This window comes from Saccopteryx bilineata, chromosome 4, assembly GCF_036850765.1.
Source record: "Saccopteryx bilineata isolate mSacBil1 chromosome 4, mSacBil1_pri_phased_curated, whole genome shotgun sequence".
In the NCBI taxonomy this organism is placed as follows: domain Eukaryota; kingdom Metazoa; phylum Chordata; class Mammalia; order Chiroptera; family Emballonuridae; genus Saccopteryx; species Saccopteryx bilineata.
The window spans coordinates 1,564,449-1,588,708 of NC_089493.1; the positions used below are offsets into that span (position 1 = coordinate 1,564,449).

Genomic DNA, 24,260 nt, shown 5'->3' on the forward strand with positions numbered 1-24,260 from the left:
ACATGCAGTGGAAAGGACATATAGACATTTGCATACACCTGCAAAGATATGGACACACATACAAACACAAAAATACATGCACACTCATACACACATTAACAGACACAGTTACATGCACACTCATACACCCATGCCCACATGCACAGATACGTCCACATAGGGATGCATACATGCATGTACACAAACAAATGCACGTGTATGGATGTGTACACGCAGAGGAGCAAATGCACATGCATGCAAAAATACACATGCAGTGGACATGGGCACACAGATACATATACATGTGCACACATGCATGCAAAGGCATGGACACATGCATAGAGACATGCACACATGCGCACAGACTCATGGATACATGCACGCTTTTATACATATACATACACACTTACAAACACACATGGGCACTCCCATACCCTAAAGGTCATAAACCACATCTGTACACAGACACATGCACACACAGATGTTTGCACACTCGGGCACATGCCCATGCAGGTACACATGCATGCACTTGTACACAGAGACACATAAATGCACACAGATGCCCAACCCGGGCGCCCTGGTCACTTGGTTCCTTTGCACACCCACCTGCCTCTCTGCACTGCACTTGCTGAAAGGCTTCCTGCCCAAGGCCTGCTTGTCCCCTCTCTCAGCTTGAAAGTGCATCCATGGGCTAGCCCAGCCAGGAGTCTGACCAGGGCCACCATCTAGGCCCCTCTCTCAGCTTGAAAGTGCATCCATGGGCTAGCCCAGCCAGGAGTCTGACCAGGGCCACCATCCTAGGCCCCTCTCTCAGCTTGAAAGTGCATCCATGGGCTAGCCCAGCCAGGAGTCTGACCAGGGCCACCATCCTAGGCCCCTCTCTCAGCTTGAAAGTGCATCCATGGGCTAGCCCAGCCAGGTGTCTGACCAGGGCCACCATCCTAGGCCCCTCTCTCAGCTTGAAAGTGCATCCATGGGCTAGCCCAGCCAGGTGTCTGACCAGGGCCACCATCCTAGGCCCCTCTCTCAGCTTGAAAGTGCATCCATGGGCTAGCCCAGCCAGGTGTCTGACCAGGGCCACCATCCTAGGCCCCTCTCTCAGCTTGAAAGTGCATCCATGGGCTAGCCCAGCCAGGTGTCTGACCAGGGCCACCATCCTAGGCCCAGGGCAAAGGGCTCAGAGGGCTTCCTGAGCTGGCCAGCTGCAGCTCCTCAGGGACACCCCAGCCCTGTCCAGGCTGTTGATGAAAACAGTAGCACCCGCACTGACCTGTGAACAGAAATAGCTAGGCGTGGCCTGGGGGCAGGAAGGCTGATCCGGTGGGCTCTGGCCCAAGCAGCAATGGGAAGAGAGATCATCTGTAGCAAAAAGTGAGGGGCACCAGAGCCTGAGTGGGTCTCCACTCCCAGCAAATGGCAGTGCTCCCTTTGGGCCACTTTTTAGACACCCTATGTTCTTGGACCTTTGGGGACCTGGGCTTCAGATGCCTTCAAAAGCCCATCTGTGTTGGGGGCTCCAGGCCCCACTCTGTGTGTCAGCCTGTCCATACGAAAATCACTCTCTGCCGAGCTTCAGGGGTCTGCCTGACCCTTGGGTCCAGAACCATGAATTCTAGCAGGGCAGACAAGCCAGCCAGAGCCCCACGCAGCCTCTCACAAGTGCCCTCCACTCCGAGAAGGAGAGAGAGCGAGAGTCCCTCTGAGGAAACAAGGAGGGAGTCCCCCGGGCCCAGACATCTACCCACCCCCCCCCCTGCTACCCCCAACTGAAGGTGGCAGAAGACCCTGCTCCCAGCCTCTCCGCCCCAGGTGGCCCTGGCCCTGGCTGTCCCACCACCCCTCCCCCTGGCAGAGTCCTGCTTCACCCATCCCTTGTCTGTGAGCTGCTCTGTCACCATCCCCAAACCCCAGGGATCTCAAGACAGGTGCCTCTGCCTGGTCCCCCACTGGACTAGCCGGGGGGCCTAGCTCACACCAGGCTCAACCCTCCCCCGACCCCTGAGATAAGGTCTGCACCCTGCACATTCCACCCTCTTGCCCTCTGCTTCTGCCCACCGCCCCCTCCTGCCCAGCCCAGCCCTCCTTGGGGAGCAGCAAAGCCAGGGGCTGAGGCAGCTGGAGAATGGACAGACTGGGGTAGAATGGGGCTGGGTGGGTGGGTGGAGTGCTTTGAGAATGGGCAAAGCCTGAGCCCCCTGTGTTGTTTCCCCTGCAGAGGGGGAGGTGAGCGCCGAGGAAGAGAGCTTCGAGAACCTCAACACCATGGCCTCCACCTTCATCGTCCTCTTCCTCCTCAGCCTGTTCTACAGCACCACCGTCACCCTGTTCAAGGTCAGCAGGCTGGGTGGGCGGACAGGGCGGCAGAGCAAGGGCCCCCGCCCCAGCCGGGCGGAGCGCCTCACGCTGTCTCTATCCCCCCGCCCCCGCAGGTGAAGTGACCCCTCCGGACAGGAGCGTGGACACCAAGGAGGCGGAACCAAACAGGGCGCCCAGGGGGCGGAGCCTGGGCCAGGGCGGGTCTACTCGTCTTCGTGTCTTCCCTGCGCCGCCCTCAACTTCCAGCGCTAAGAAGCGGCTTCTCTGGACACGGGCAGGGACGCGGAGCCCACAGCCCCGGACTCTGCCGGGGCCCCGCTTTGCAATGTGTGCGCTTATTTTTTCCAAATAAACATGTACATTTTCTCTGTGAAGCTACTTTCTTGTGGAGGTTTGTTTTCGTTGTTTTTGCTTTTTCCCCCCCAAAACCACACCTGTTGTGTCGTGCGAGCCTCCGCGGGTGATCCTGATTCCCACGAGCGTGTGGGAAAGGCAGGACCCCTCCCTCTGCACAAGTCTGGGCAGAGGTGGTGGTGCCCCGGTGAAGGACGGTAGCGCGTGCGGTGGTTCCCGGCCTGGTCTCCCCAGAACGTGGCCCGAGTGGAGCTAGACTCGGGGCCTCCAACATGGTCAGCAGGGCCCACTGCCCGGGACACCGGCAGGACCCACGGTCGTTGTTCGCCGCCGTTCCTGGCAAGCTCGGCCACTTCCAGGCCTTGTCCCGTTCCTCGCAGCGGGCGTGGGGGGTGTGGGCAGGATCCAGGGGCAGACTGTGACCAGGGAGCGGTCTGGCAGTGCGTGACAGAGAGGCAGGCGAGCAAGAACAGGCTCCATCCACCGTGTCACTAGAAGGAGGGCAGGCAGCGGCCGGGCCCGGGAGCAATGGCAGGGCATGGAGCGTCTGGAGGTGGGAGCCACGGGAAGGGGACGTGGGGACGCATGTCAGGGGCTCACAGGACTGGGGGCGGCCAGGGGCCAGGCAGAGTCCAGGCCAGTTATGGTAGCAGGGGTCTGGCCAGAGGCAGCTTGGGGGGAGGCAGAGAGGACCCAGCAGGGCCAGGGTCTTGGGAGGTGGCAATTCCAACGCAGAGGGGCCCTGGAGCTCCTCCGGCTGACTACCACAGGGTGTCCGGGGCCTGAGTGTTGGTCTGGCCCTGAAGGGTGACTGTCCCAAGACAGAACTGGTACAGGATGTGGGTCCCAAGGGAAATCCATCCCCCTGCCGTGGCCTGTGAGTGGACAGCTTCCAGGCCCCAGCTTGGCTGGTGAAGTGGGTTCCATCCTGGCCCAAGCTCACAGGCTGGGGCAGGGAATGTAGGGGCCACTGGAGGTTCACACAGCCCTGGTGGGGGCTCTGACGCAGGTGTGAGCCGGCCGCTTGGGGCAGCACCCGTGAGAGTGTCCGAGGGTGTCGTGACAGAGAACCACAGACCGAGCAGGTTAAACCACAGAAATGTATTCTCTTGGGGTCAGGAATAGGAGCAAGGCGGGGCAGGCTGCCCCCGCCACCAGGGCGGGTAGGTGCCACGGTCCTTTCTTGGCGTCTCACGTTCCTCGGCTCACCCTCCCTCTGCCTCCCTGGGCACGTGGCCTCGCCTGTGTGGGTCTGCCTGTCCCCCAATTCCCCTTCTCATAACGTCACAGTCATGTTGGGTCAGAGTTCCCCTCACTCATCACATCCTCAGTCATCCTAATAAGGTCACGTCCTGCAGAGCTAAGGTAGCACACCAATGCACAAACTGAGGGGACACGACTCAACCATAACTGTCCACCGTCTGCCCCCCCCAAACTCACATTCTTCTCACAGGCAAAAATATACTCCATCCCAACACCCCCACAGGGCTTTACCCATGCCAGCGTCAACTCTGAGCCCAAATCTCGTCTAAATCAGGTGCGGGGGAGCCACCAGTGTGACTGGTCCTGGGGCCTGAGTGTTCCCCCACGTAGTGGACTGCGGAACCAGACAGGGGGCCCCCTGGCGGGACAGCCACAGGGCCCGCATTCCCACTCCAGAGGGAGGATCCAGGCTGGAGGAAGGGAGTGAGGGAGAGGAGGAAGGGAGTGAGGGAGAGGAGGAAGGGAGAGAGGGAAGGAGGGAGGGAAGGGAGGCCATGGCACCCAGCAATTCCGAGCCTGCAGGGCAAACCCTGTGAGACGTTGAGGCCCTAGAACACCCCTTGGCTCCGTGCTCTGTCTTCGGGACCTGTGTGGCAGCCTCCTCCAAGCAGCAGCCTGGGCCCTCAGGGCCCTGGTGGCAGGGGTGCCCCGCCTCCCCCCCCCCCTTTGTGCACATGGCCGCAGCCCCTGTGGCTCTGCCTCCAAGCCAATCTTCTTCCACTTCATCTTGTGGGTCTTCGGACCAGGCAGGTCTGCTCCTGCTCCCGCCCCCGCCCCCACTCCCTCTCCCTCTCCCACTCCTTCTCCCTCCCCCGCTCCCTCTCCCTCCCCCGCTCTCGCTCCTGCTTCCGTAGGGTTCTCCAAAGCCCCTGGGCCCTGGACCACCACCACCACATGCTTTTCCTGGCCGGGACCTAGCCGTCCGTGCAGGAGTCACGGGCACGGCCCCTGAGCCACACCTCGGCCCTGCTCCCGGAGCATGCTCTCTGAACAGGCGGAGAACCCCCTAGGCCTGCCGGTCCTCGTCCCTCCTCTCTCTCGCCCGTCTCAATGGGGCCACACCTCCAGCAGGTTGCCCATGAGCCCCACTTTGCACAAAACAGGGGGACAGAATGCAGCCACGGCCACGGCCACTCTCCAGCAAGGGTCTCCCGCCTCCTCCAGACTCCAGGGCGCAGGTCCTCACTCCCGGCCGAGGCCTCGACGCGGGCAACCTTGAACGTCCCCGTGCGTGACCACGGGCGTGTTTTCTAGCTGGGACAGGTCTTCTCCCTAAGCCCCTCTCCCTTCCCGGGGGTCCTGCACAGAATCACCTTTGACGCCCCCGTTTCTACCCACTGACCTCCTTGGACCAGTTTGGGTTTTTCTAACCCGGTCCTAAAGCCACATCCACGCAGGAGCCACGCAGGTGTGGGTGGCATCACGCCGCACTTCTGGTACCAAAGTCTGCACTTGTTTTCTATGGGCAGGCGACTCTACCCAACTCCCACAGAGCCGGCAGCTTAAACAACAGAAATTCACCGTCCGGGTCCTGGAGGTCACAGGGGCATGCCCCAAGGCTGTAAGGGGAACAGCCAGGGCCTCCATCCCTGCTCCACGTCCTGCTGGCACCCTCGGCTGGTAGAGCCTCCTCTTCACGTGGCCTCTTCTTGTGCGTGTTTCTGTGTCCATGGCCCCCTCCTGTGAGGACACAGTCCTGTGGGATTTGGGCCCACCTGACTCCAGCAGGACCTCACTCCCTTACAGGGAAGGGGGGTAGCTCTCTCGTGCGCGAAAGCCCAGGAAAAGATGGGGCAGGGTTGCTGAATGCTTGAAAGAGCAGGGAGATGAACTCTGCCACCAGGGGACCCATGGAGAGGGAACAGCACCACCCAGCCAGACAGACAGAGTGTGTGCCGGCTCAGTCAGAGGGACACGTGGCCCTGTCCCAGCGGTGACAGGCAGCGTGGTGGCTGGGGGACATGGGAGGCAGTGAGAGCCGGGGGAAGGTGCCCAGGAGAGACTAAGATACAGCAATGAGCCCTGGGGGACCCAGACAGGGACCCCACATTGGCTCGGCCACCTTGGTCACTCAGGTCTGCACAGAAGGGACGAGGAAGCTGTCGGCCAGCCCGTTAGGGCTCTAGCCGTGCTAGGACCTACCAGAACCAGTGCCCAGCACCTGTGAGTGACAACCCCACCACGTGCAGGCCCGGAGTGCTACCGGGTGTCCGTCACCCGTCTAGACGTTGGCTGAGGGAGCCACCGCCCCGTCCCACCCCAGAACTATGCTAAACTCCCTCTCTGAGACTAAAGCCACCTACAGGCTGGTCCCAGAGCAGCAGAGTCTCTGGGAGCTGGAGTCAGGGACCGGAGGGTCCGATCCTGCTGCTGCTCGGGGACCCACAAGCAAGTCCAGCCGTGCCCTGCTTCCACTGCTGGACAACTGAGGCTCCAGGCCCAGCACCCAGGGCGCACCCTGAACTGGGGTGTCCCTCTGCCCCTCAGGGGCTCCAGGGGAGGGGATAGGACAGGACATGCACAGAGCTGGGAGTTCAGGGGTCTTAGGCATGGGACAGGGGGTTGCCCGGGCCTCCCTTGCAGGGCTGCCCCCAGGCCCTCAGGACCAGGGCCTCTCCGTTACCCACCGCTCTGTGCCTTCAGAAGCTCCCAGCCTCAGAGTCCCTGCTCTGTCTGTCTTCCAGATCTGGTCGTGCACCCCTTGATCTCAAACTGCACAGCCCCACAAGAAGGCCACAACGTGGTGCTGACCTGCATGGTGACAGGGTTCAACAGGGTCAACTGGCCCTCATGGGTGCGGGAAGATCCCAGGCATCCGTCCGTGCTCATAGAGAAGAATCAAAGCTTCACCTACTTCTCCACCCGGGTCGTCAGCTGGAAGCCCGGCCCAACCAGCTGCAGCTCCAACAAGAAATCCAAGACCTTCCAGTGGCCAGGTGGGTGGCCTCCAGCATGTCCTGGCACCTTCCACCCAGGGCCTGACACTAGCCTGAAGCAGGTACCTGGGCCCTGACCGGGTGCCCAGCGGACCTTCCGAGCAGCTCCCTACCCCTCCCGGCCCTTGGCTGCCCCATTGTCAGCATTTAAATCGGGTCCCTCAGGCCTCTGTCCCCGGAGTGCAAGGGGGCAGTGGCTGAGCGTAAAGTTACCCTAGCCCAGCCCACCCTCCACCCTGCCCACATCTTCCCATCTGCTGGCAGCCCCTCCCACCAGCGTCCACAGCGCCGTCTGACTTGGGCTATTCACCGCTCCTCTGATTTCAGCCTCTTGGGACACTCAGGCGCCTTTCACAACCCACGTGCCAGCCCTACCAAAGGACCCCACCCCAGCCCCCACCACGACCACGAACCCAGGTGAGAAACCCCCATGCCGGCCTACGACCACCTGCCCGTGTCTCAGGCTGCCTCCTTCAGGCAGCCCTCCATGACTGCTCCTAAAAGTCTTTAAGCCACACCCTGGTCAGGAAGGGTGGGGTCCTGAACTTATGGCTACTGAGCACCTACAGTCGTGATGGCAAACCTTTTTATAAAAAAACGCCCACTTTTGCAGTGCTGGTCAATCTGGTCCCTCCCGCCCACTAGTGGGCATTTCAGCTTTCATGGTGGGCCAATCGCAGTGCCGTTTGGTTGCTCCGTTACCCGCCCACCATGAAAGCTAGAATGCCCACTAGTGGGCAGGAGGGACCAGGTTGACCCGCACAGCAAAAGTGGGCGTTTTTTATAAAAATGGTTCGCCATCATGGACCTACAGCATGCCAGGCCCTGGGCTGGGAGCCACCAGGTGTCTCATGTGCCAGCGGCCTACCCAGGTCACAATACAGGCAGTACAGTGGACGGGAAAGGGCCCATGGGGCAGAACCAAGACTCCCACCCTGGGGGCCTGGCTGAGACAGGAGCTCATCCCGGGGGCTCTTGTGGGGACATGTTGCCAAAGCAACCAGGAGTGCAGCACCCGAACCCCTGACACTTACAGAATCACCCACAAGGTTATCGGTGATGGTGGTGGACCCAGTGTCTGCCACGCAAGAAGAAAGTCCTCTCCTCACTGCTCGGAACAGGCAGCCAGCATGGCGGAGATGGGCTGGACAGACAGGGAACGCTGGCCTACTGTGGATGGCCAGACGTCCAGACACTGCCCCCGGGCTGGAGTCTGCTCTGGCTGTGCGGTCCAGAGGTGCCCTGGGAGTGGTCTCTCCAGCTTCAGATGGATGGGGACACATTTATTATGCGTCCCTTTACAGCAAGGGTGCCACCCGCCCCTGGTCTGCTGCAAATCTGTGGCCCGATAACTTGCTGGTCACTCACGCCCTACACTGTAGACGTGATTGAATGGTCCTTGAGCACTTAGCAGACAGTCACGAGCGCCAAGCAGACAGAGTCCCACCAGGACCAGAAGGCACACTCAGGGAACACTGGCAAAGGGACCGTGCAGGCACGGGTGGACCAGGAGGAGGCCCTGCCTCACCTGCCCCCTCTCCACACAGCACCCACCCCTGACCGCACCCAGCCGGAAGCCGAGAAGCAGGGAAGCCCAGTGGACACCTTCCTCGGACCTCAGTCTCCCCCTCACACCCTCTCAGCAGCCCCTCCGGCCATCACCACCGCCCTCAAGGATGCAGAGTCTCCCATGGCTTCCAGCAGCCTGAACACGACCAGGCTTCCGCCCACTGCTGCCACGGCGCCCAGCAGCCTTGCCCTCCGGGCCCTGACCACGCCGGGCACAGCAACCTCTGCCGGGGCGGCCCTCTGGCTCCTGTGCGAGGTGTCCGGCTTCTCGCCTCCCGAGCTCCTGCTCACCTGGCGGGAGGACCAGCGCCCTGTGGACCCGTCGCGGTATACCGCCGCGGCCCCCGCCGCCCAACCTGGGAACCTCACGTTCAGCACCTGGAGCGTCCTGCAGGTTCTGGCTGCCCGCCAGCCCCAGCCGGCCGCCTACACCTGCGAGGTCAGGCACACGGCCTCAGGGAAGCTGTTCAACACCAGCTGGAGCCCGGAGCCTGGCCGTGAGTTACCCACAGGTATGGGCAGGGCCTTCCGTCCACATCGCCCGGGCTCAGGGCCGGGGAGGGGGCGGTGATGGGCAACTGCGGCTGAGGCTGGGTTTGTGCCATTCTCACGGACAGCCCCAGCCCGCCAGCTCGGTGTCTGGAGTGTGCACTGGCTGTCCCCACACTCAGGGCTTTGGGTGTCCTGCCACCTGTCTGTCCCACCCTGTCATCGTGTCCCCACACTGAGTGCTGGTCTGAGAGGGTGGGGGTCACCCTGCCAGGTCCCTAGGAGCAAGCAACCCTATGCCTGCTTTGAAGACATGCCCCGTCACTGGGCACAGAACAGGGGCCTCCTGTGGAGTGGACGTGGAGGTGGTCACCACAGGCAGCCGCCCCCCAGGGGCATCCAAGTCCCAAAGGCCCCAGGCCCCATCCCCAGACCACAGTCAGCTCGTCAGGAGCCAGGTGCAGCCACAAGTAGGGGCTTGACCGCATGCTGACTGCAGAGGGGAAGGGACCCACAGGGTGAGAACTCACCGTGGGTCCAGGGCTCACCCTCCCCTCTGAGACCTCCTGCCAGGCCGCCTTGCTGGGTACAGCACTCAGACTCTGCCCCATCCTCACCTGCACGGCCCCAGCAGGACAGGGGTGGACACACTGGGGTGGACACGCTGGGCCGGGCAGGGAGCAGGACACCATCCAAGCCGCCCAGCTCCTCACTAGCCAACTTGTGCTCCACCTCCACAGCCCCACAAACTCCCCAGGGTGGAGAAGATGGTCCTGACCCCCAGGCTGGTCTTGAGAGATCCGGTCATCACGCCCCAGACTCCACGCCTGGGTCCCACGTGTCTCTCAGTATCTGTGGCAAGGGACTGTGGCCTTTTGTAAATTTCCAGTTCAGCGAGAACCGCTGTGTTAAGAGCATACAATAGGAATTAACTACTGTAAGAATAAAATGAACAGAAGCCAAGTTGTACCAACTTTCTGTTGTTAGAGGAGGCAGGCCGAGCAAAGCCTCGGCACGTAATCGGTTCCCTGCAAACCTCCCATGCCTCGCACCACCCCCAGCCACTCCAGCCAACCCAAGGTCCTGCACCGTGTGCAGGCTCCCATGTTCACCTCCTGCCTGTCCCCCCCTCTACCCCCCCAAGCTCTCCAGCCAACCCAAGGTCCTGCACCGTGTGCAGGCTCCCATGTTCACCTCCTGCCTGTCCCTCCCTCTACCCCCCCCCCAAGCTCTCCAGCCAAGGGCTAGGACGCACCGTCCACAGAAGTGTGCTTCCCTGGGCCTCGACCAGCCCCCACCCCACCCGCTCCAGCCAACCCAAGGTCCTGCACCGTGTGCAGGCTCCCATGTTCACCTCCTGCCTGTCCCCCTAACCCCCCCCCAAGCTCTCCAGCCAAGGGCTAGGACGCACCGTCCACAGAAGTGTGCTTCCCTGGGCCTCAACCAGCCCCCACCCCACCTGCTCCAGCCAACCCAAGGTCCTGCACCGTGTGCAGGCTCCCATGTTCACCTCCTGCCTGTCCCCCCCTCTACCCCCCCAAGCTCTCCAGCCAACCCAAGGTCCTGCACCGTGTGCAGGCTCCCATGTTCACCTCCTGCCTGTCCCTCCCTCTACCCCCCCCCCAAGCTCTCCAGCCAAGGGCTAGGACGCACCGTCCACAGAAGTGTGCTTCCCTGGGCCTCGACCAGCCCCCACCCCACCCGCTCCAGCCAACCCAAGGTCCTGCACCGTGTGCAGGCTCCCATGTTCACCTCCTGCCTGTCCCCCTAACCCCCCCCCCCAAGCTCTCCAGCCAAGGGCTAGGACGCACCGTCCACAGAAGTGTGCTTCCCTGGGCCTCAACCAGCCCCCACCCCACCTGCTCCAGCCAACCCAAGGTCCTGCACCGTGTGCAGGCTCCCATGTTCACCTCCTGCCTGTCCCCCCCTCTACCCCCCCAAGCTCTCCAGCCAACCCAAGGTCCTGCACCGTGTGCAGGCTCCCATGTTCACCTCCCGCCTGTCCCTCCCTCTACCCCCCCCCCAAGCTCTCCAGCCAAGGGCTAGGACGCACTGTCCACAGAAGTGTGCTTCCCTGGGCCTCGACCAGCCCCCACCCCACCCGCTCCATCCACGGGGATGGTGGTGCTAATCCGACCTGGCCGGCACGCCCTCACAGCACTTCCACGGCTCCCTGTTGCTCGTCAGCCTGCACCCCACCCGGCTGTGGCTTCCCGTCCCACCACACATCGAGCTTTCTACACCAGCCACACAGGGCCCCCTCTGTCTTCCTGGGGCCAGGCGCTCTCCCAATACAGGGCATCCGTGCATGCTGTTCCTTCTGCTTAGAATGCTGTTCCCTCCTCTCTTTGCCTGGTTAGAACCAGTTCATCTCCCACACCTCCTCAACAGCTGCCACTTCTAAGGAAGGCTTCACAGGCCAGCCTGCCCAGGCCGGTCCCCTTACTGTCTACATAAGCATAAGCTTCAGAGCCACCAGTTCCCTTTCCCTCCTTATCCCTGGGTGTGGTGACTTACTGTAGTTCCCCATGTATAAGACACACCTTCTTTCAAAATATTTGGGGTCTAAAAACTGAGTGCATCTTATACAGTGCTTACAGAAGTGTGGCATTTCAAATGCCATAGATGGAACTGAGGAAGAGGCAATATATGAAAACAGTGATTCAGCATCAGACACAGATGAGGACAAGCTAACGGATGGGAGTTTTGACAGTGATGAGGAGTTATATGAATTTTATGATGAATAAAACTTGAGTTCAAGGCCCTGGCTGGTTGGATCAATGGTAAAACATCGGCCTGGCGTGTGGAAGTCCTGGGTTTGATTCTGGCCAGGGTACACAGGAGAAGCGCCCATCTGCTTCTCCACCCTTCCCGCTCTCCTTTCTCTCTGTCTCTCTCTTCCCCTCCCGCAGCCAAGGCTCCACTGGAGCAAAGTTGGCACAGGCACTGAGGATGGCTCCATGGCCTCTGCCTCAGGTGCTAGAATGGCTCTGGTTGCAACAGAGCAATGCCCCAGATGGGCAGAGCATTGCCCCTGGTGGGCATGCCAGGGGGATCCCAGTCTGGTGCATGCAGGAGTCTGTCTGCCTCCCTGTTTCTCATTTCAGAAAAATACAAAAAATAAAATAAACTTGAGATGAATAACTTTATGTAATACATGTTTTTTTTTTCAAATTTCAAGCCCCCAAATTAAGGTGCGTCTCATACATGAGAGCGTCTTGTACACGGGGAAATACGGTATGTGTCGGTGTTTAGTGCTGGTCACTTGCCCTATGTGGTGACCTGCCTGGTTCTGCTGAGCCAGCCATGGGCACCGGCCTGACACAGAGGAGACAGGCCGCAGATGCCTGTCTGCTGGGCGACAGGGCGGGCACTCAAAGGGGAGAGCCATCGCCCTGCGTTCAGCTGCCCACCTGTGCTGGGGTGGCCACAGGACTGACTCCCTCACCCGGTGCCACTTCCTCCCCAGATCCGGCCACAGCGCCCTGTGTCCACCAGAGCGTGGACGAGAACTGTGACAACTACAGTGACCTGGACGACACCGGCCACCTGTGGCCCACATTCATGGCCCTCTTCCTCATCACCGTGCTCTACAGCGGCTTTGTGACCTTCATCAAGGTCAAGGGCAGAAACCCAGCCCTGTCGGCCTGTGGGGACAAGATGCCCATCCAGGGGACACGCTGGAGTCAACCAGGGATGGAGCTGAGCTGGAAAAACCGTGCGGGAAGGGAGTGGGCTGTGCGCACCAGCACAGCATGAGGGGCCACCCGGGGCCCTCACAGCCCTTGGAGAAGGGATGGCCGCCATCTTCTCCCGTGCGGCCCTCCTGGAAGACAGACACTGAGTGGCCATTCACACAGGAATGGGAGGAAGGGTCCCTGACTCGCTAGACACCTGGGCACAGGAACCTGGGTTCGTCATCCAGCGGAGAAGCAAGGCCCCAGCTGAACTGTGTCCCGTCCCCTGCTCCTGACGTCCCCTGATCTGCACCCCTCTAGCTATCAGCGCCCCCTGGCCCCCACGGTCCTGCTCAGCTGAGTGACCTCGAGAGCAGACACCCTCACCATAGAAAAGCCAAGCTCGGCTCCCAGCCGTGTGCCGCCAGAGGGCAGGGGACCACCCTCTCTGCACCTGGACGGAACGCTGCCACCCACCTGGCCCCACAGAGCCTGGCCCTGACCAGGCACCTCCTCCCGCCTGGCCACACAGAGCCTGGCCCTGACCAGGCACCTCCTCCCGCCTACCCCGCTGGCCCTGACCAGGCACCTCCTCCCGCCTGCCCCACAGAGCCTGGCCCTGACCAGGCACCTCCTCCCGCCTGCCCCGCTGGCCCTGACCAGGCACCTCCTCCCGCCTGCCCCACAGAGCCTGGCCCTGACCAGGCACCTCCTCCCGCCTGCCTCTGGCCCTGACCAGGCACCTCCTCCCGCCTGCCTCTGGCCCTCACCAGGCACCTCCTCCCGCCTGCCCCACTGACCCTGACCAGGCACCTCCTCCCGCCTGCCCCACAGAGCCTGGCCCTGACCAGGCACCTCCTCCCGCCTGCCTCTGGCCCTGACCAGGCACCTCCTCCCGCCTGCCCCACTGGCCCTGACCAGGCACCTCCTCCCGCCTGCCCCACAGAGCCTGGCCCTGACCAGGCACCTCCTCCCGCCTGCCCCGCTGGCCCTGACCAGGCACCTCCTCCTGCCTGCCCCACAGAGCCTGGCCCTGACCAGGCACCTCCTCCCGCCTGCCCCGCTGGCCCTGACCAGGCACCTCCTCCCGCCTGCCCCGCTGGCCCTGACCAGGCACCTCCTCCCGCCTGCCCCGCTGGCCCTGACCAGGCACCTCCTCCCCCTGCCCCGCTGGCCCTGACCAGGCACCTCCTCCCGCCTGCCTCTGGCCCTGACCAGGCACCTCCTCCCGCCTGCCCCACAGAGCCTGGCCCTGACCAGGCACCTCCTCCCGCCTGCCTCTGGCCCTGACCAGGCACCTCCTCCCGCCTGCCCCGCTGGCCCTGACCAGGCACCTCCTCCCGCCTGCCCCGCTGGCCCTGACCAGGCACCTCCTTCCACCTGGCCCCACAGAGCCTGGCCCTGACCAGGCACCTCCTCCCGCCTGCCTCTGGCCCTGACCAGGCACCTCCTCCCGCCTGCCCCACTGACCCTGACCAGGCACCTCCTCCCGCCTGCCCCACAGAGCCTGGCCCTGACCAGGCACCTCCTCCCGCCTGCCCCACAGAGCCTGGCCCTGACCAGGCACCTCCTCCCGCCTGCCCCACAGAGCCTGGCCCTGACCAGGCACCTCCTCCCGCCTGCCTCTGGCCCTGACCAGGCACCTCCTCCCGCCTGCCCCACTGGCCCTGACCAGGCACCTCCTCCCCCTGCCCCGCTGGCCCTGACCAGGCACCTCCTCCCCCTGCCCCCCTGGCTGGCCCCATAAACAGCTCTGGCCCCTTGCACGTGCCTCCTGTTCCTGTCCCGGTATCGGGGTCCGCCTCGGGTCACGGGACCAGGGTGCTGAGGGAGTCCTCGTGGCAGGGATGGGCTGGGAGGCCCTGCTCCGCACCAACCGCATGCATGCAGCTCACACCGCAGGCCATGCACGCACGCACAGCCCACAGAACTGCACGTGCACAAGGTGTATGTGTGCCAGTCTACAGCATAGATGTGACACATGCTCCATACACACACGACTCACATGTCCCTGGAAGCTGTCAGCTCAGGATGCTGAGATGGGAAGACGTCCTGCATGCTACCAGGGGCAGTGGCTTCACAGAGAAGTGGGCATTCCCAGTGTGAGGCCAGCTCCACAGTGGACAACCACAAACCAAGGGTGTGTGTGGGTGCTTCCTGAAGCAGTGAAACGTCACCTGGAATCTCCCTGGGAGACTGTGAGAGGACACGCTGGCGGTCATCTCCTCCAGCAGCCACGGGAGACGGGCACACCGCTGTCCCCACATCCATGTCCCATCCCTGCCCAGGGTGCCCATCCTGCCCCTGGCTTGGGCTATCTCCTCAAGAAGCCAATCCCCTGCCCTGGTCTCCTTGCCTTGGCTGAGCCATCTCTGTACCCAGTGACCCAAAGTCACATCCACAGGGCCTCCCACCGACCCCACTCCGGTCCAGAGGCCAGGGAGCCCTGTTTCGGGCCCTCAGATGAGACCTCAGCTCCACACAGCCCGAAAAACCCTCACATTTAATCAGAAATAAGGTTGGGAGTCCTCCTGGGGGACCTGCCCCACTCTGGCCTGCTGTCCCTCCGCCCCCAGGCTGTCCCCTTGTCAGGCTGCTCCAGACGCTGGCGCCACCCCCTTGTCGCCTCCCAGTCTGCGTGGTGCCCCGGTGGCCGTCACGGGACTCCCAGCCCTCGGCCCTGCCCCTCGAGCCTCCTCCTCCACCCTCCCGGCACGCTCCATGACTCACTCGTCCACCTGTCTGCTATTCCCTAGGAAGCTGCCCCAGGAGCACAGGGCTCGCTGTGGCTCCCTGGTGGCTCCTTGGTGGCTTCCAGCAGGAGGGGGGGCAGCCAGCAGGTAGGAAGGAGCCCGCAGGGAGAAGGCGTTCAGCCAGTGCCAGGAGCGGGCGAGCACAGCGATGCCTCTCGCTCATCGCCACTGCCCGCCTGCCTTCCCCACCCGTTCCCCTCCACTGGCACAGACGCGTCCACGGCGGCCTCCTCGATGTCAATTCCCCCTGACATCCACTCACTCTGCCACGTCAGTCAATGACCACGTGGACTCGTGGCCCTCCCTCAGCCTCCGTGCCTGGCCAACTGCCTGCACGTGGCCAACGTGGTGGTCCAGGCACCTCACCTCCCGCCCAGAGCTCCCAGTGCCCTGCTCACCTCCGACTGCCCCCTCCCCACCCACGACCAGTGTGGTCTTTGACACCTGGACTGTCCTGGCCGCCACGGCTCACACCCACTGGTGGGTTCCCGTCACACCAAAGTGAAATTGAAGCTCGCTCAGCCCAACCCACTGACCCACCAGGCCTGTCAACACCACCGCCTCATGGCCTCCACACCTGTTCCTCTCCGTCACAGTGTGTCATGGTCTTTGTGTCCCCGTGGTCCTGCCCGCCTCCCAATCTCCACTCTGAGCCCTATGAGGGCCGGGATGATACATGCCCAGTGCCCACACCCACCCACGGAAGGATGGAAGGAAGGAAGAGAGGGAGGGAGGGAGGGAGGGAAAGGATGGAAGAAGGGAGTCTGGCTGGGGGCTGGGAAGTCTCAGAGCCTCGAAAGTGGCAGCACTTGGACCTTCCGCCCTAAGCCACACCCTCCATCCCTGCCCCTCTCCAAGAAGCCTCCTTCCCCTGTGGGGTCACAACTGTCACCAGGCTGTTCCTCTTAGATTTGCACTGTGCGGCCCCATGCACAGGCCCCCGGGAGGCTGGGAGGGAGGCCAGGCGCCAAAGCCCATGGCCCGTGGTTGCCTTGAATACGTGGGTGCCTAGCTGGGCCCAGGGGGTAGGTACTCGAGCTTCATTCTGTCCGGGGAACCCACTTATAAAACATCCTCTAACACCCGTGTGAAGCTCATAGTCAGCAGGGCACACCTTTCTGGTGCCCAAGAGGCACCCACCCAGCCAGGTCCCTGCCGGAGGCACTTGCCCTGCCAGCACCTCAAAGCTGCTTGGGCGGCTTCATTCCCCCCCCCCCACTTTCTCAGGAAAAGCCAGGGGCTGCCATCCCACACGCCTTCCGCTTTTCATCTCCAGTAAACTTCAGTTGGTCTCTGCCCGACCACGGGAATCCATCTGCCAGAAGCCCTTGGACAGTCTCAGCGGCCACCCAGCGCCCCGTTTCCCTTCACAAAACTGGGTTTGTGTGAGTGGCCCTCCCCCCGCACCGTGGTCACAGGCCTCAACTCAGCCTGTGGCCAGCGGGCAAGTCCTCCCGTGCACGCTCCACAGCGCCCCTGGGTCACCGCAGCCCTCCCAGCCCCCACCTGGCCTGCATGCCACCCTCTCAGGGAAAAAACATCTGTTTCCAACAGTCGTAATAAACAGGACACACACCCTCCCACACCTAAATCAAGGTCTGACAAGCCTGGTCCACAGTGTGGAATTCACCACCCAGCACCTGCGCAGGGCGAGGGCCCAACTGACCCTTCTGCCTTGTTGTTGAGGGGGTCTGAGTCTGTCCTGACTCCCAGGCCTGGGAACTGAGGCCTCCCGTACCTGGGCAGAAGCCAGGTGTGTTCCCCAACCAAGGCCCCGATGCCCACTCCTGACTGCCGCCCCCCACCCCCCCTCCACCCCCGGCAGCCTGCGTTTGCTGAGTTTATTCCTGAAGACACAGGGCTGGGTCGGAACCTCAGAGGGGAGTCGGGGACCAAAAGGGCGGGGACGGGACTGCATTGACGCAAACCGATCACTGGACCAAGGAGGCTATGGGGAAATAGTATGTCCTCTTGGGGTAAATAAGTGCTTTCTCAGAATGATACCCAGGCCAGGAACTTCAAAAATAAAGTTTGATCAATTTGCCTACAGAAAAAAAAAATTAATTATCTGTAAGAACAAAGATGCCATAAACAGAGTCAGGTAGGTGCCGGGAGAGGAAGTGGCCAGAGCACCTGGCGGGAAAGGGGTCTGTATTAGGCAGGGCTGTTCAGAGACGAGAAGATGTGTGAGGTCGAAGTCAGTAGATCAATAGATAGATGATAGATAGATAGATAGATAGATAGATAGATGATAGACTGGTGGGTGGATAGATAGATAGATGATTGACAGATAGGTAGGTAGGTAGATAGATAATAGATAGACTAGTGGATAGATAGATAATAGATGGATGGATAGATAAACTGGTGGGTGGATAGATAGATGATTGACAGATAGGTAGGTAGGTAGGTAGATAGATAATAGATAGACTGGTGAATAGATAGATAATAGATGGATGGATAGACTGGTGGATAAATAAGTGATAGATAAGTAGACTGGTGGATAGATAGATAGACAGGTTCTCCTCTTCCTCAGGGAGCCTCCGTGTTTTTCCTCTTAAGGCCTTCAACTGATTGGGTGAGGCCCACCCACATTACAGAGGGCAATCTACCTCACTCATCGTCTACTGACTTACATCTTAATCACATTGTTAGACTACCTTCACTCTCTGGACTAGCATCTGACCAACTGTCCGGGTACTGTGGCTTAGCCAGGTCACCCCCATAAAATCAGTCTCCTCAGAGTCCTACTAATGGAGCATTGGAAACACCCAAGGAGTGGGACAAACCTGACCTCCAAGGAGCAGCTCTGGGTGGCAGGTCGGCAGGAGAAGCCATTTCCAGTGGGTCACGAGTACAGGTGACCAAAGACACACATGAAATTGTGGGAGTCGCAAATAAGCAAGGAAAACTGACTTCAAACGACTGGCTATTCATTCGCTGATGACCCCCATGTGCTGAGTGGGGGTCAAGGTGGACAGACACGCAGCGTGCCTGCAATGTGGCACTGGCATCCTGCTGGTGAGCGTACAATCTAGTGAAAAACAAATCAATGGCCTGGGAGGGACAAGGAAACCAGGCAAGGACAGGAGCACCCACAGCAGATGTGCTGAGCAGAGAGATATCCAGGACTCTTCCTTGAGCAGGTGACTTTGACCTGCAGGGTCCACATAGGGTCAGAGGATGTGCATTTTAGGCAGCAGGAGCAGAAGGTGAAAAGGTCCTGGGGCAGATATGTGCTTCGCAAGTTTAAGGAGCAGCAGGAAGACCAGGGGGTCAGTGTGGGCAGGTGGGGAGACCAAGCAGTGCCAGCCTCATGGGACTGCACCAGCACTGGCTTGGCCTTCCGGCTCCTCTCCGGCGATGGGAAGTCCCATGGGACCTTGGCACGGATGAATGCAGAAGTCCTGGTGGGACACCAGCTGAGAGGGTGGGCTGAGGCAGGGGGACAGGTGTTCAGATCACATCACGTGCACCCCCCGCAGGCAGAACTGATGGGGGTACAGACATGTGTCATGGCATGAAAGGAGTGGCCGTTTACCGAGCTCAGGGACTCAAGAATCCCCTTTTCATCATGGCGGGTGTGAGCTGCCCACTAGCGATTCCCAGAGGAAATGCTGGGATGGGACGTGGTAATGAGACCTGACCATGGTCTCAGGAAGAAGCCAGAGAGGAAGATCCAATCCGGGAGCCATCGGCACACAGGTGGTGTCTATACTCCCAGGACGGCACACAGGTGGTGTCTATACTCCCAGGACGGGCTGGGATAAGCCAGGAGGGAGAGAAGACGAAAGAGAAGCCCAAGGTGGGAGGCCAGGGGGAGAGGGGGACTCGGCAGCCTGGGACGGAAAGCAGGAGTCAGCAAGGGACCAGGCAAAGCAGGTGGCACCACGCACCAGAGCCGAGAGAATCAAGTGTCCCAACCACACCCAGTGTTTCTGGTCATGGGTCTGGCAATGCAGAGGTCATGGTGACCTCCCAAGAGGAGTCTCAGTGACAAAATGGGGTCAAGACGCAACCAGAGTGAGCCCAGGAGAGGAGGGAGAGGCCAAGTCCTTGAGGGCAGAACCACCAGCGTGTCTAGGAGCCACCACAGGATTCTGCCCCCAAAGTCCAAGGACCCAGCGCCACGGGCCCTGACCATCCACTGGGCCCTGGCCGCAACTCAGTACACGTCAGACATTTAGACATGATCTGCTATACTGTACATGCCTCGTCACGTCAGAAGTCAGCAGTCTTAAAGGTTTGAAAAGGACAAAACACTGAATTCATAAAGAGTCCTAATTTAAAAGTTGGAAAAAGAACAAGATAAACTCAAAGACAGAAGGAAGGAGATAATAATTATATAAGCAAAAAAAAAAAATTTTTTTAAGTGCCTTATCAAAAATTACTCAGGAAGAGAAAAGCACAATAATACCATATTTATTGAATTGGTATTTAAAATTGAATTGTTGTTTAAAATACCAGGCCATGTTTCATCAAATTTTCAAGAAATATATCATTCAAACTTTGTACAAATGCTCATCCTATAAAATCAATACAAGCTTATTAGAAACCAGACAAGGAAAATTACAGAAAAACCTGACTCATGAAATCAATACAACAAGATACCACCTCACACCTGTTAGATTAGCTATTCTCAACAAGACAGGTAATAACAAGTGTTGGAGAGGCTGTGGAGAAAAAGGATCCCTCATTCACTGCTGGTGGGAATATAAACTACTACAACCATTATGGAAGAAAGTATGGTGGTTCCTAAAAAATTAAGAATAGAACTACCAGATGACCCAGCAATCTCTCTACTGGGCATCTACCCCTAAAACTTGAAAATATTGGTATGTATGTAAAGACACATGCACCCCCATGTTCATTGCAGCATTATTCACAGTGGCCAAGACATGGAAACAACCAAAGTGTCCCCCAATAGAGGAATGGATAAAGAAGATGTGGAATGGAATACTACTCAGCCATAAGAAATGATGACATAGTGTCATTTATGAAAACATAGGTGGGCCTTGAGAACATTATGCTGAGTGAAATAAGTAAATCAGAAAAAGCTAAGGACTGTATGATTTCACACATGGGTGGGATATAAAACTGATACCTATTGCCTGACCAGGCGGTGGCGCAGTGGATAGAGCATCGGACTGGGATGCGGAAGGACCCAGGTTAGAGACCCCGGGATTGCCAGCTTGAGCGCGGACTCATCTGGCTTAGCAAAAAGCTCACTAGCATGGACCCAAGGTCACTGGCTCGAGTGGGGGGTTACTCAGTCTGCTGAAGGCCCACGGTCATGGCACGTATGAGAAAGCAATCAATGAACAACTACGGTCTCGCAATGAAAAACTGATGATTGATGCGTCTCATCTCTCTCCGTTCCTGTCTGTCTGTCCCTATCTATCCCTCTATCTGACTCTCTCTCTGTCCCTATAAAAAAATTAAATAAATAAATAAAACTGATACTTATGGACATGGATGAAAGTGCAGTATTTACCCAGGGAGCAGGAGGGGTGAAGCCTTTAGGTGATGGGTATACAACATAATCAACAGTTCAAATGCTATAGAAATGTTTACCTGAAACCTGTGTACTCTTGTTGATCAATGTCCCCCTGTTAAATTTAATTTTCTAAATAAACTGCTATTTGTTTTGAAAAAAATTAATTAAAAAAATAAATCAATAAAAGTATTCTGAAGAAAATATTAGCAAATGGGTTACCTGCTTGTAAACAACAACAAAGGCAGGTAATTTGCCATATCCGTGTTACATTTATCCGAAAAATGCAAGAATAGTTTAACATTAGAAAACTGAAGGATGTCATTTAAAGCATTAACATATTCAAGGAGGTCATCTTAGCACCATCTCAAGGGTACAGAAAACCTTGAAAGAATTGAGCACTCTTCGAGGACAAGACATTTTTGTAAACTGAAAATGCAACAGCCGTTAGCCTGCCCTCTATGTATGAGTCTGTCTCTATTTGGCTTGTTGGTTCATTCTGTTCATTAAATTCCTTATAGGAGTGAAATCGCATGGACTTGTCTTTCTCTGACTGGCTTCTTTCACTCAGCATCCTGCTCCCCAGGCCCATGTTGTCACAGGAGGTAAGATTTCCTTCTTTTGTATTCCCTTGTGTAAGGGAACCACAGCTTCTTTATCTACTCATCTACTGATGAACGATTGTAAATAGCACTGCAGTGACCATAGGGATGCATATATTCTTTCAAGTTTGCGATTCAGGATTCTTAGGATATATTTCCAGAAGTAGGAACGCTCGATCAAAAGGCAGCTCCGTCTTTAGTTTTTTGAGGAAACTCCATACTGCTTTCCACAGTGGCTGCTCCAGTCTGCATTCCCACCAGCAGTGCAGGAGGGGTCCCTTTCCTCCACCTCCTCACCAAGTCTGTCCAGACCTCCACTCCCCAGCCAAGGCCACTGACGCCTCAGCAGAGCCTAATCTTTGCAAGGCTGGCAAGAGAGATTCCCAAGGGCAAGGCACTTGCTTTCCCCTAGGCTAGTCCCACACAGAGGGGAGGACTCCACTCAAGAATGACAGCCACTCTGGTATTGGAGAATGACTCAGCACAGCGGTCCTGGTGGCTGTCTGTGGTAGTAATATAATGTTATAGTAATTCAATATATAGAAATATAAAAAAATATGGAAGATATATAAAAGTAATTAAGATATACTATGAAAATTAGTTAAGGAAATTAAATAAAGTTATACCATCTGGATAGGAATTAATCTAGTGTGTGCAGATGTGATAAACAGACTCTGACTTTCGAGCAGGGCCCAGTTAGTATGTGTGTGAAGTTATACATAGATAAGAAGTGGCTTGATGTCGTAACTCTGTAAGTTAACATAAATAAGAAGCTTCCCTAGGAACATCTTAAAAATGGCTTGCTGTAACATTTCAGTAGATTAACATAAAAGGGACTCCCTGTGAAGAACTCCCAAAAAAGTGGTTTGAGGTGATCATCCTTTAGCTCTGGAACCTATGGCTCGTGAGCCAGATGTGACTCTTTTGATGGCTGCATCTGGCTCGCAGAAAAATCGTTAATAAAAAAAATAATAATGTTAAAAATATAAAACATTCTCATGTATTACAATCCATTCATTTCCTACCGCTCATGTTCATGGTTGCGGGTGGCTGGAGCCAATCACAGCTGTCCTCCGGGACAACACCAAATTTTTATTGGATAATGCATAACGTACACGGGTCATTGTATGGCTCTCACGGAATTACATTTTAAAATATGTGGCGTTCATGGCTCTCTCAGCCAAAAAGGTTCCCGACCCCTGTTGCAGATTGACACCTATTAGAAGGTGTTGGCCAGAAAAGGTATTAAAGCTGAGGGACCCCCTGCTGTGGTAGTCTTCCAGACTCCAATGTGAACATGGACTCTCTCCATGCCGCTCTGAGCTCTGACCAAAGACAGCCAAGAGGAGCACGCAGATGGGGCCCCCTTAAGCTGTACCCAGGCATACCAAAAGCATTTGTGAGTAATAAACTGCCTGTGTGACTCTTGCAACTCACTTGTGTGTCTGTTGTGTCTTTCCTCCGGTGGCAGTTAGTGTTGGCACTCATAAGTAGCATCCTCATAGCTGCCTCAAGAGTAGTCTCAAAGAGGCTGCCAGCCCTGCTGCTAAGCAGGAGTGTCCCACTGCAGAAGGAAGTTGAATCAGGGACACCTGATCAATGTAGAGCTTGGACTCTACACAGTGTCTCCCACTGTGGCTCTTCCCAGGGCAGCTAACCTCATACGCTCCTCATGCAGCTCTAGTCTGCTTGGCTCTCCATCCACTGGAGCCCAGGGTAAGTGGCTGTGAACAAGATTTTGTGCCTGTTGGCCCTTTAACAGGGTGTTCAAGTCTTTGTGGACTCCCGTCTCTTTCTGGAAGATACAGAAGCCTCGCTGTTCTTCACAGCCAACAGCTGTGTGGGCCCCTCTTCCCAGCTCTGGTGCTCTGGGACAGGGAGCCCGGCGTGGTGTTCAGGCCCCACACCACTCAGAACTAACCCCCCCTGCCGCTGAGATATCTCTCCAGGACCTCAGCTGCTGTTCCTGGGAGCAGGGGTGGCCCTTTTGGCCTCTCTGCCCTTCCTACCAGTCTGAATGTGGCTTCTGCTGTGAATCTGTGGTTATAAGACTCCTCGTCATTTGGTCTTGAGTTGTTCTTGGGGTTTTTTTTCAGGATGATTGTTCTTAAATTTAGTTGAAACTCCAGTTTGGTCCTGGGAGGAGGTGAGTGTAACACGCACCTACTCTGCCACCATCTTGGATCCCTCCATACCATCACCCAGCAGCTGGGAGCTCAGGAAACGTGCAGCCGGCCACCGGAAAACTTGGCTGTATTTCCTGTATCTCTTAGGGTTTCTCCCCAGGAATGTTCAGCATCCACTCATGGTCCGCCCTCTTGACGTGGTACACCCAGAGCCCAGCATCCACGTGGTCCAGTCTCCACATAGCCCTGAGAATTTCCTAAGTACAAAAAACTTAGGGGAAAATACAAGAATAATTAGTGTTTAAAATAACAGCTAACTGCCCACAATACCAATATATGAATAAAAGGGTCACTATGACAGACACCAGCAAACAGAAAGTGGTATTTTTGTAAAAATGGAAGATATCTGCTTCTATTAAGGGCATGCAGATTACTGAGACCCACTTTCCTATGGAAGAACACTAGAAAATCTGGAAGAAATATTCCAAAAAACCTTCTTGAAGGCAGCAAAGATTTAACAAAGTGGTAATTAATTACAGGCCCAGAGCCAAAAGGGACACAGGTATTCTGAGCCACTTCTAAACCTGGTTTCTGAAGTCACTTCTTTTCCCCAAAAAAACTTTTTCTGATTCTGGAACAATCATCTAAGACACTGAGTAGCAATGTCAACAATCTCTTGGGACTAGGAAGGGCAAAGTTAGAGGC

The 24,260-nt window shown here is 57.7% G+C and overlaps 3 gene segments (V, D, J or C); all 3 read left to right on the forward strand.

The window, feature by feature from the left end:
• The window catches only part of LOC136335856 (immunoglobulin heavy constant mu-like), a 29,966-nt gene extending 27,297 nt beyond the window's left edge, over nucleotides 1-2,669 (forward strand). The window contains 2 exon segments of the C gene segment in view: nucleotides 2,195-2,310; nucleotides 2,409-2,669. Of these exon segments, the coding sequence occupies nucleotides 2,195-2,310; nucleotides 2,409-2,417 (125 nt within the window).
• Nucleotides 1-24,260, forward strand: part of LOC136335857 (Ig alpha-1 chain C region-like) — a 104,257-nt gene that overhangs the window by 10,227 nt on the left and 69,770 nt on the right.
• LOC136335844 (immunoglobulin heavy constant delta-like) lies at nucleotides 6,611-13,015 on the forward strand. The segment is given in 4 exon segments: nucleotides 6,611-6,848; nucleotides 7,176-7,265; nucleotides 8,396-8,929; nucleotides 12,376-13,015. Coding segments are annotated over 4 exon segments (1,095 nt in total).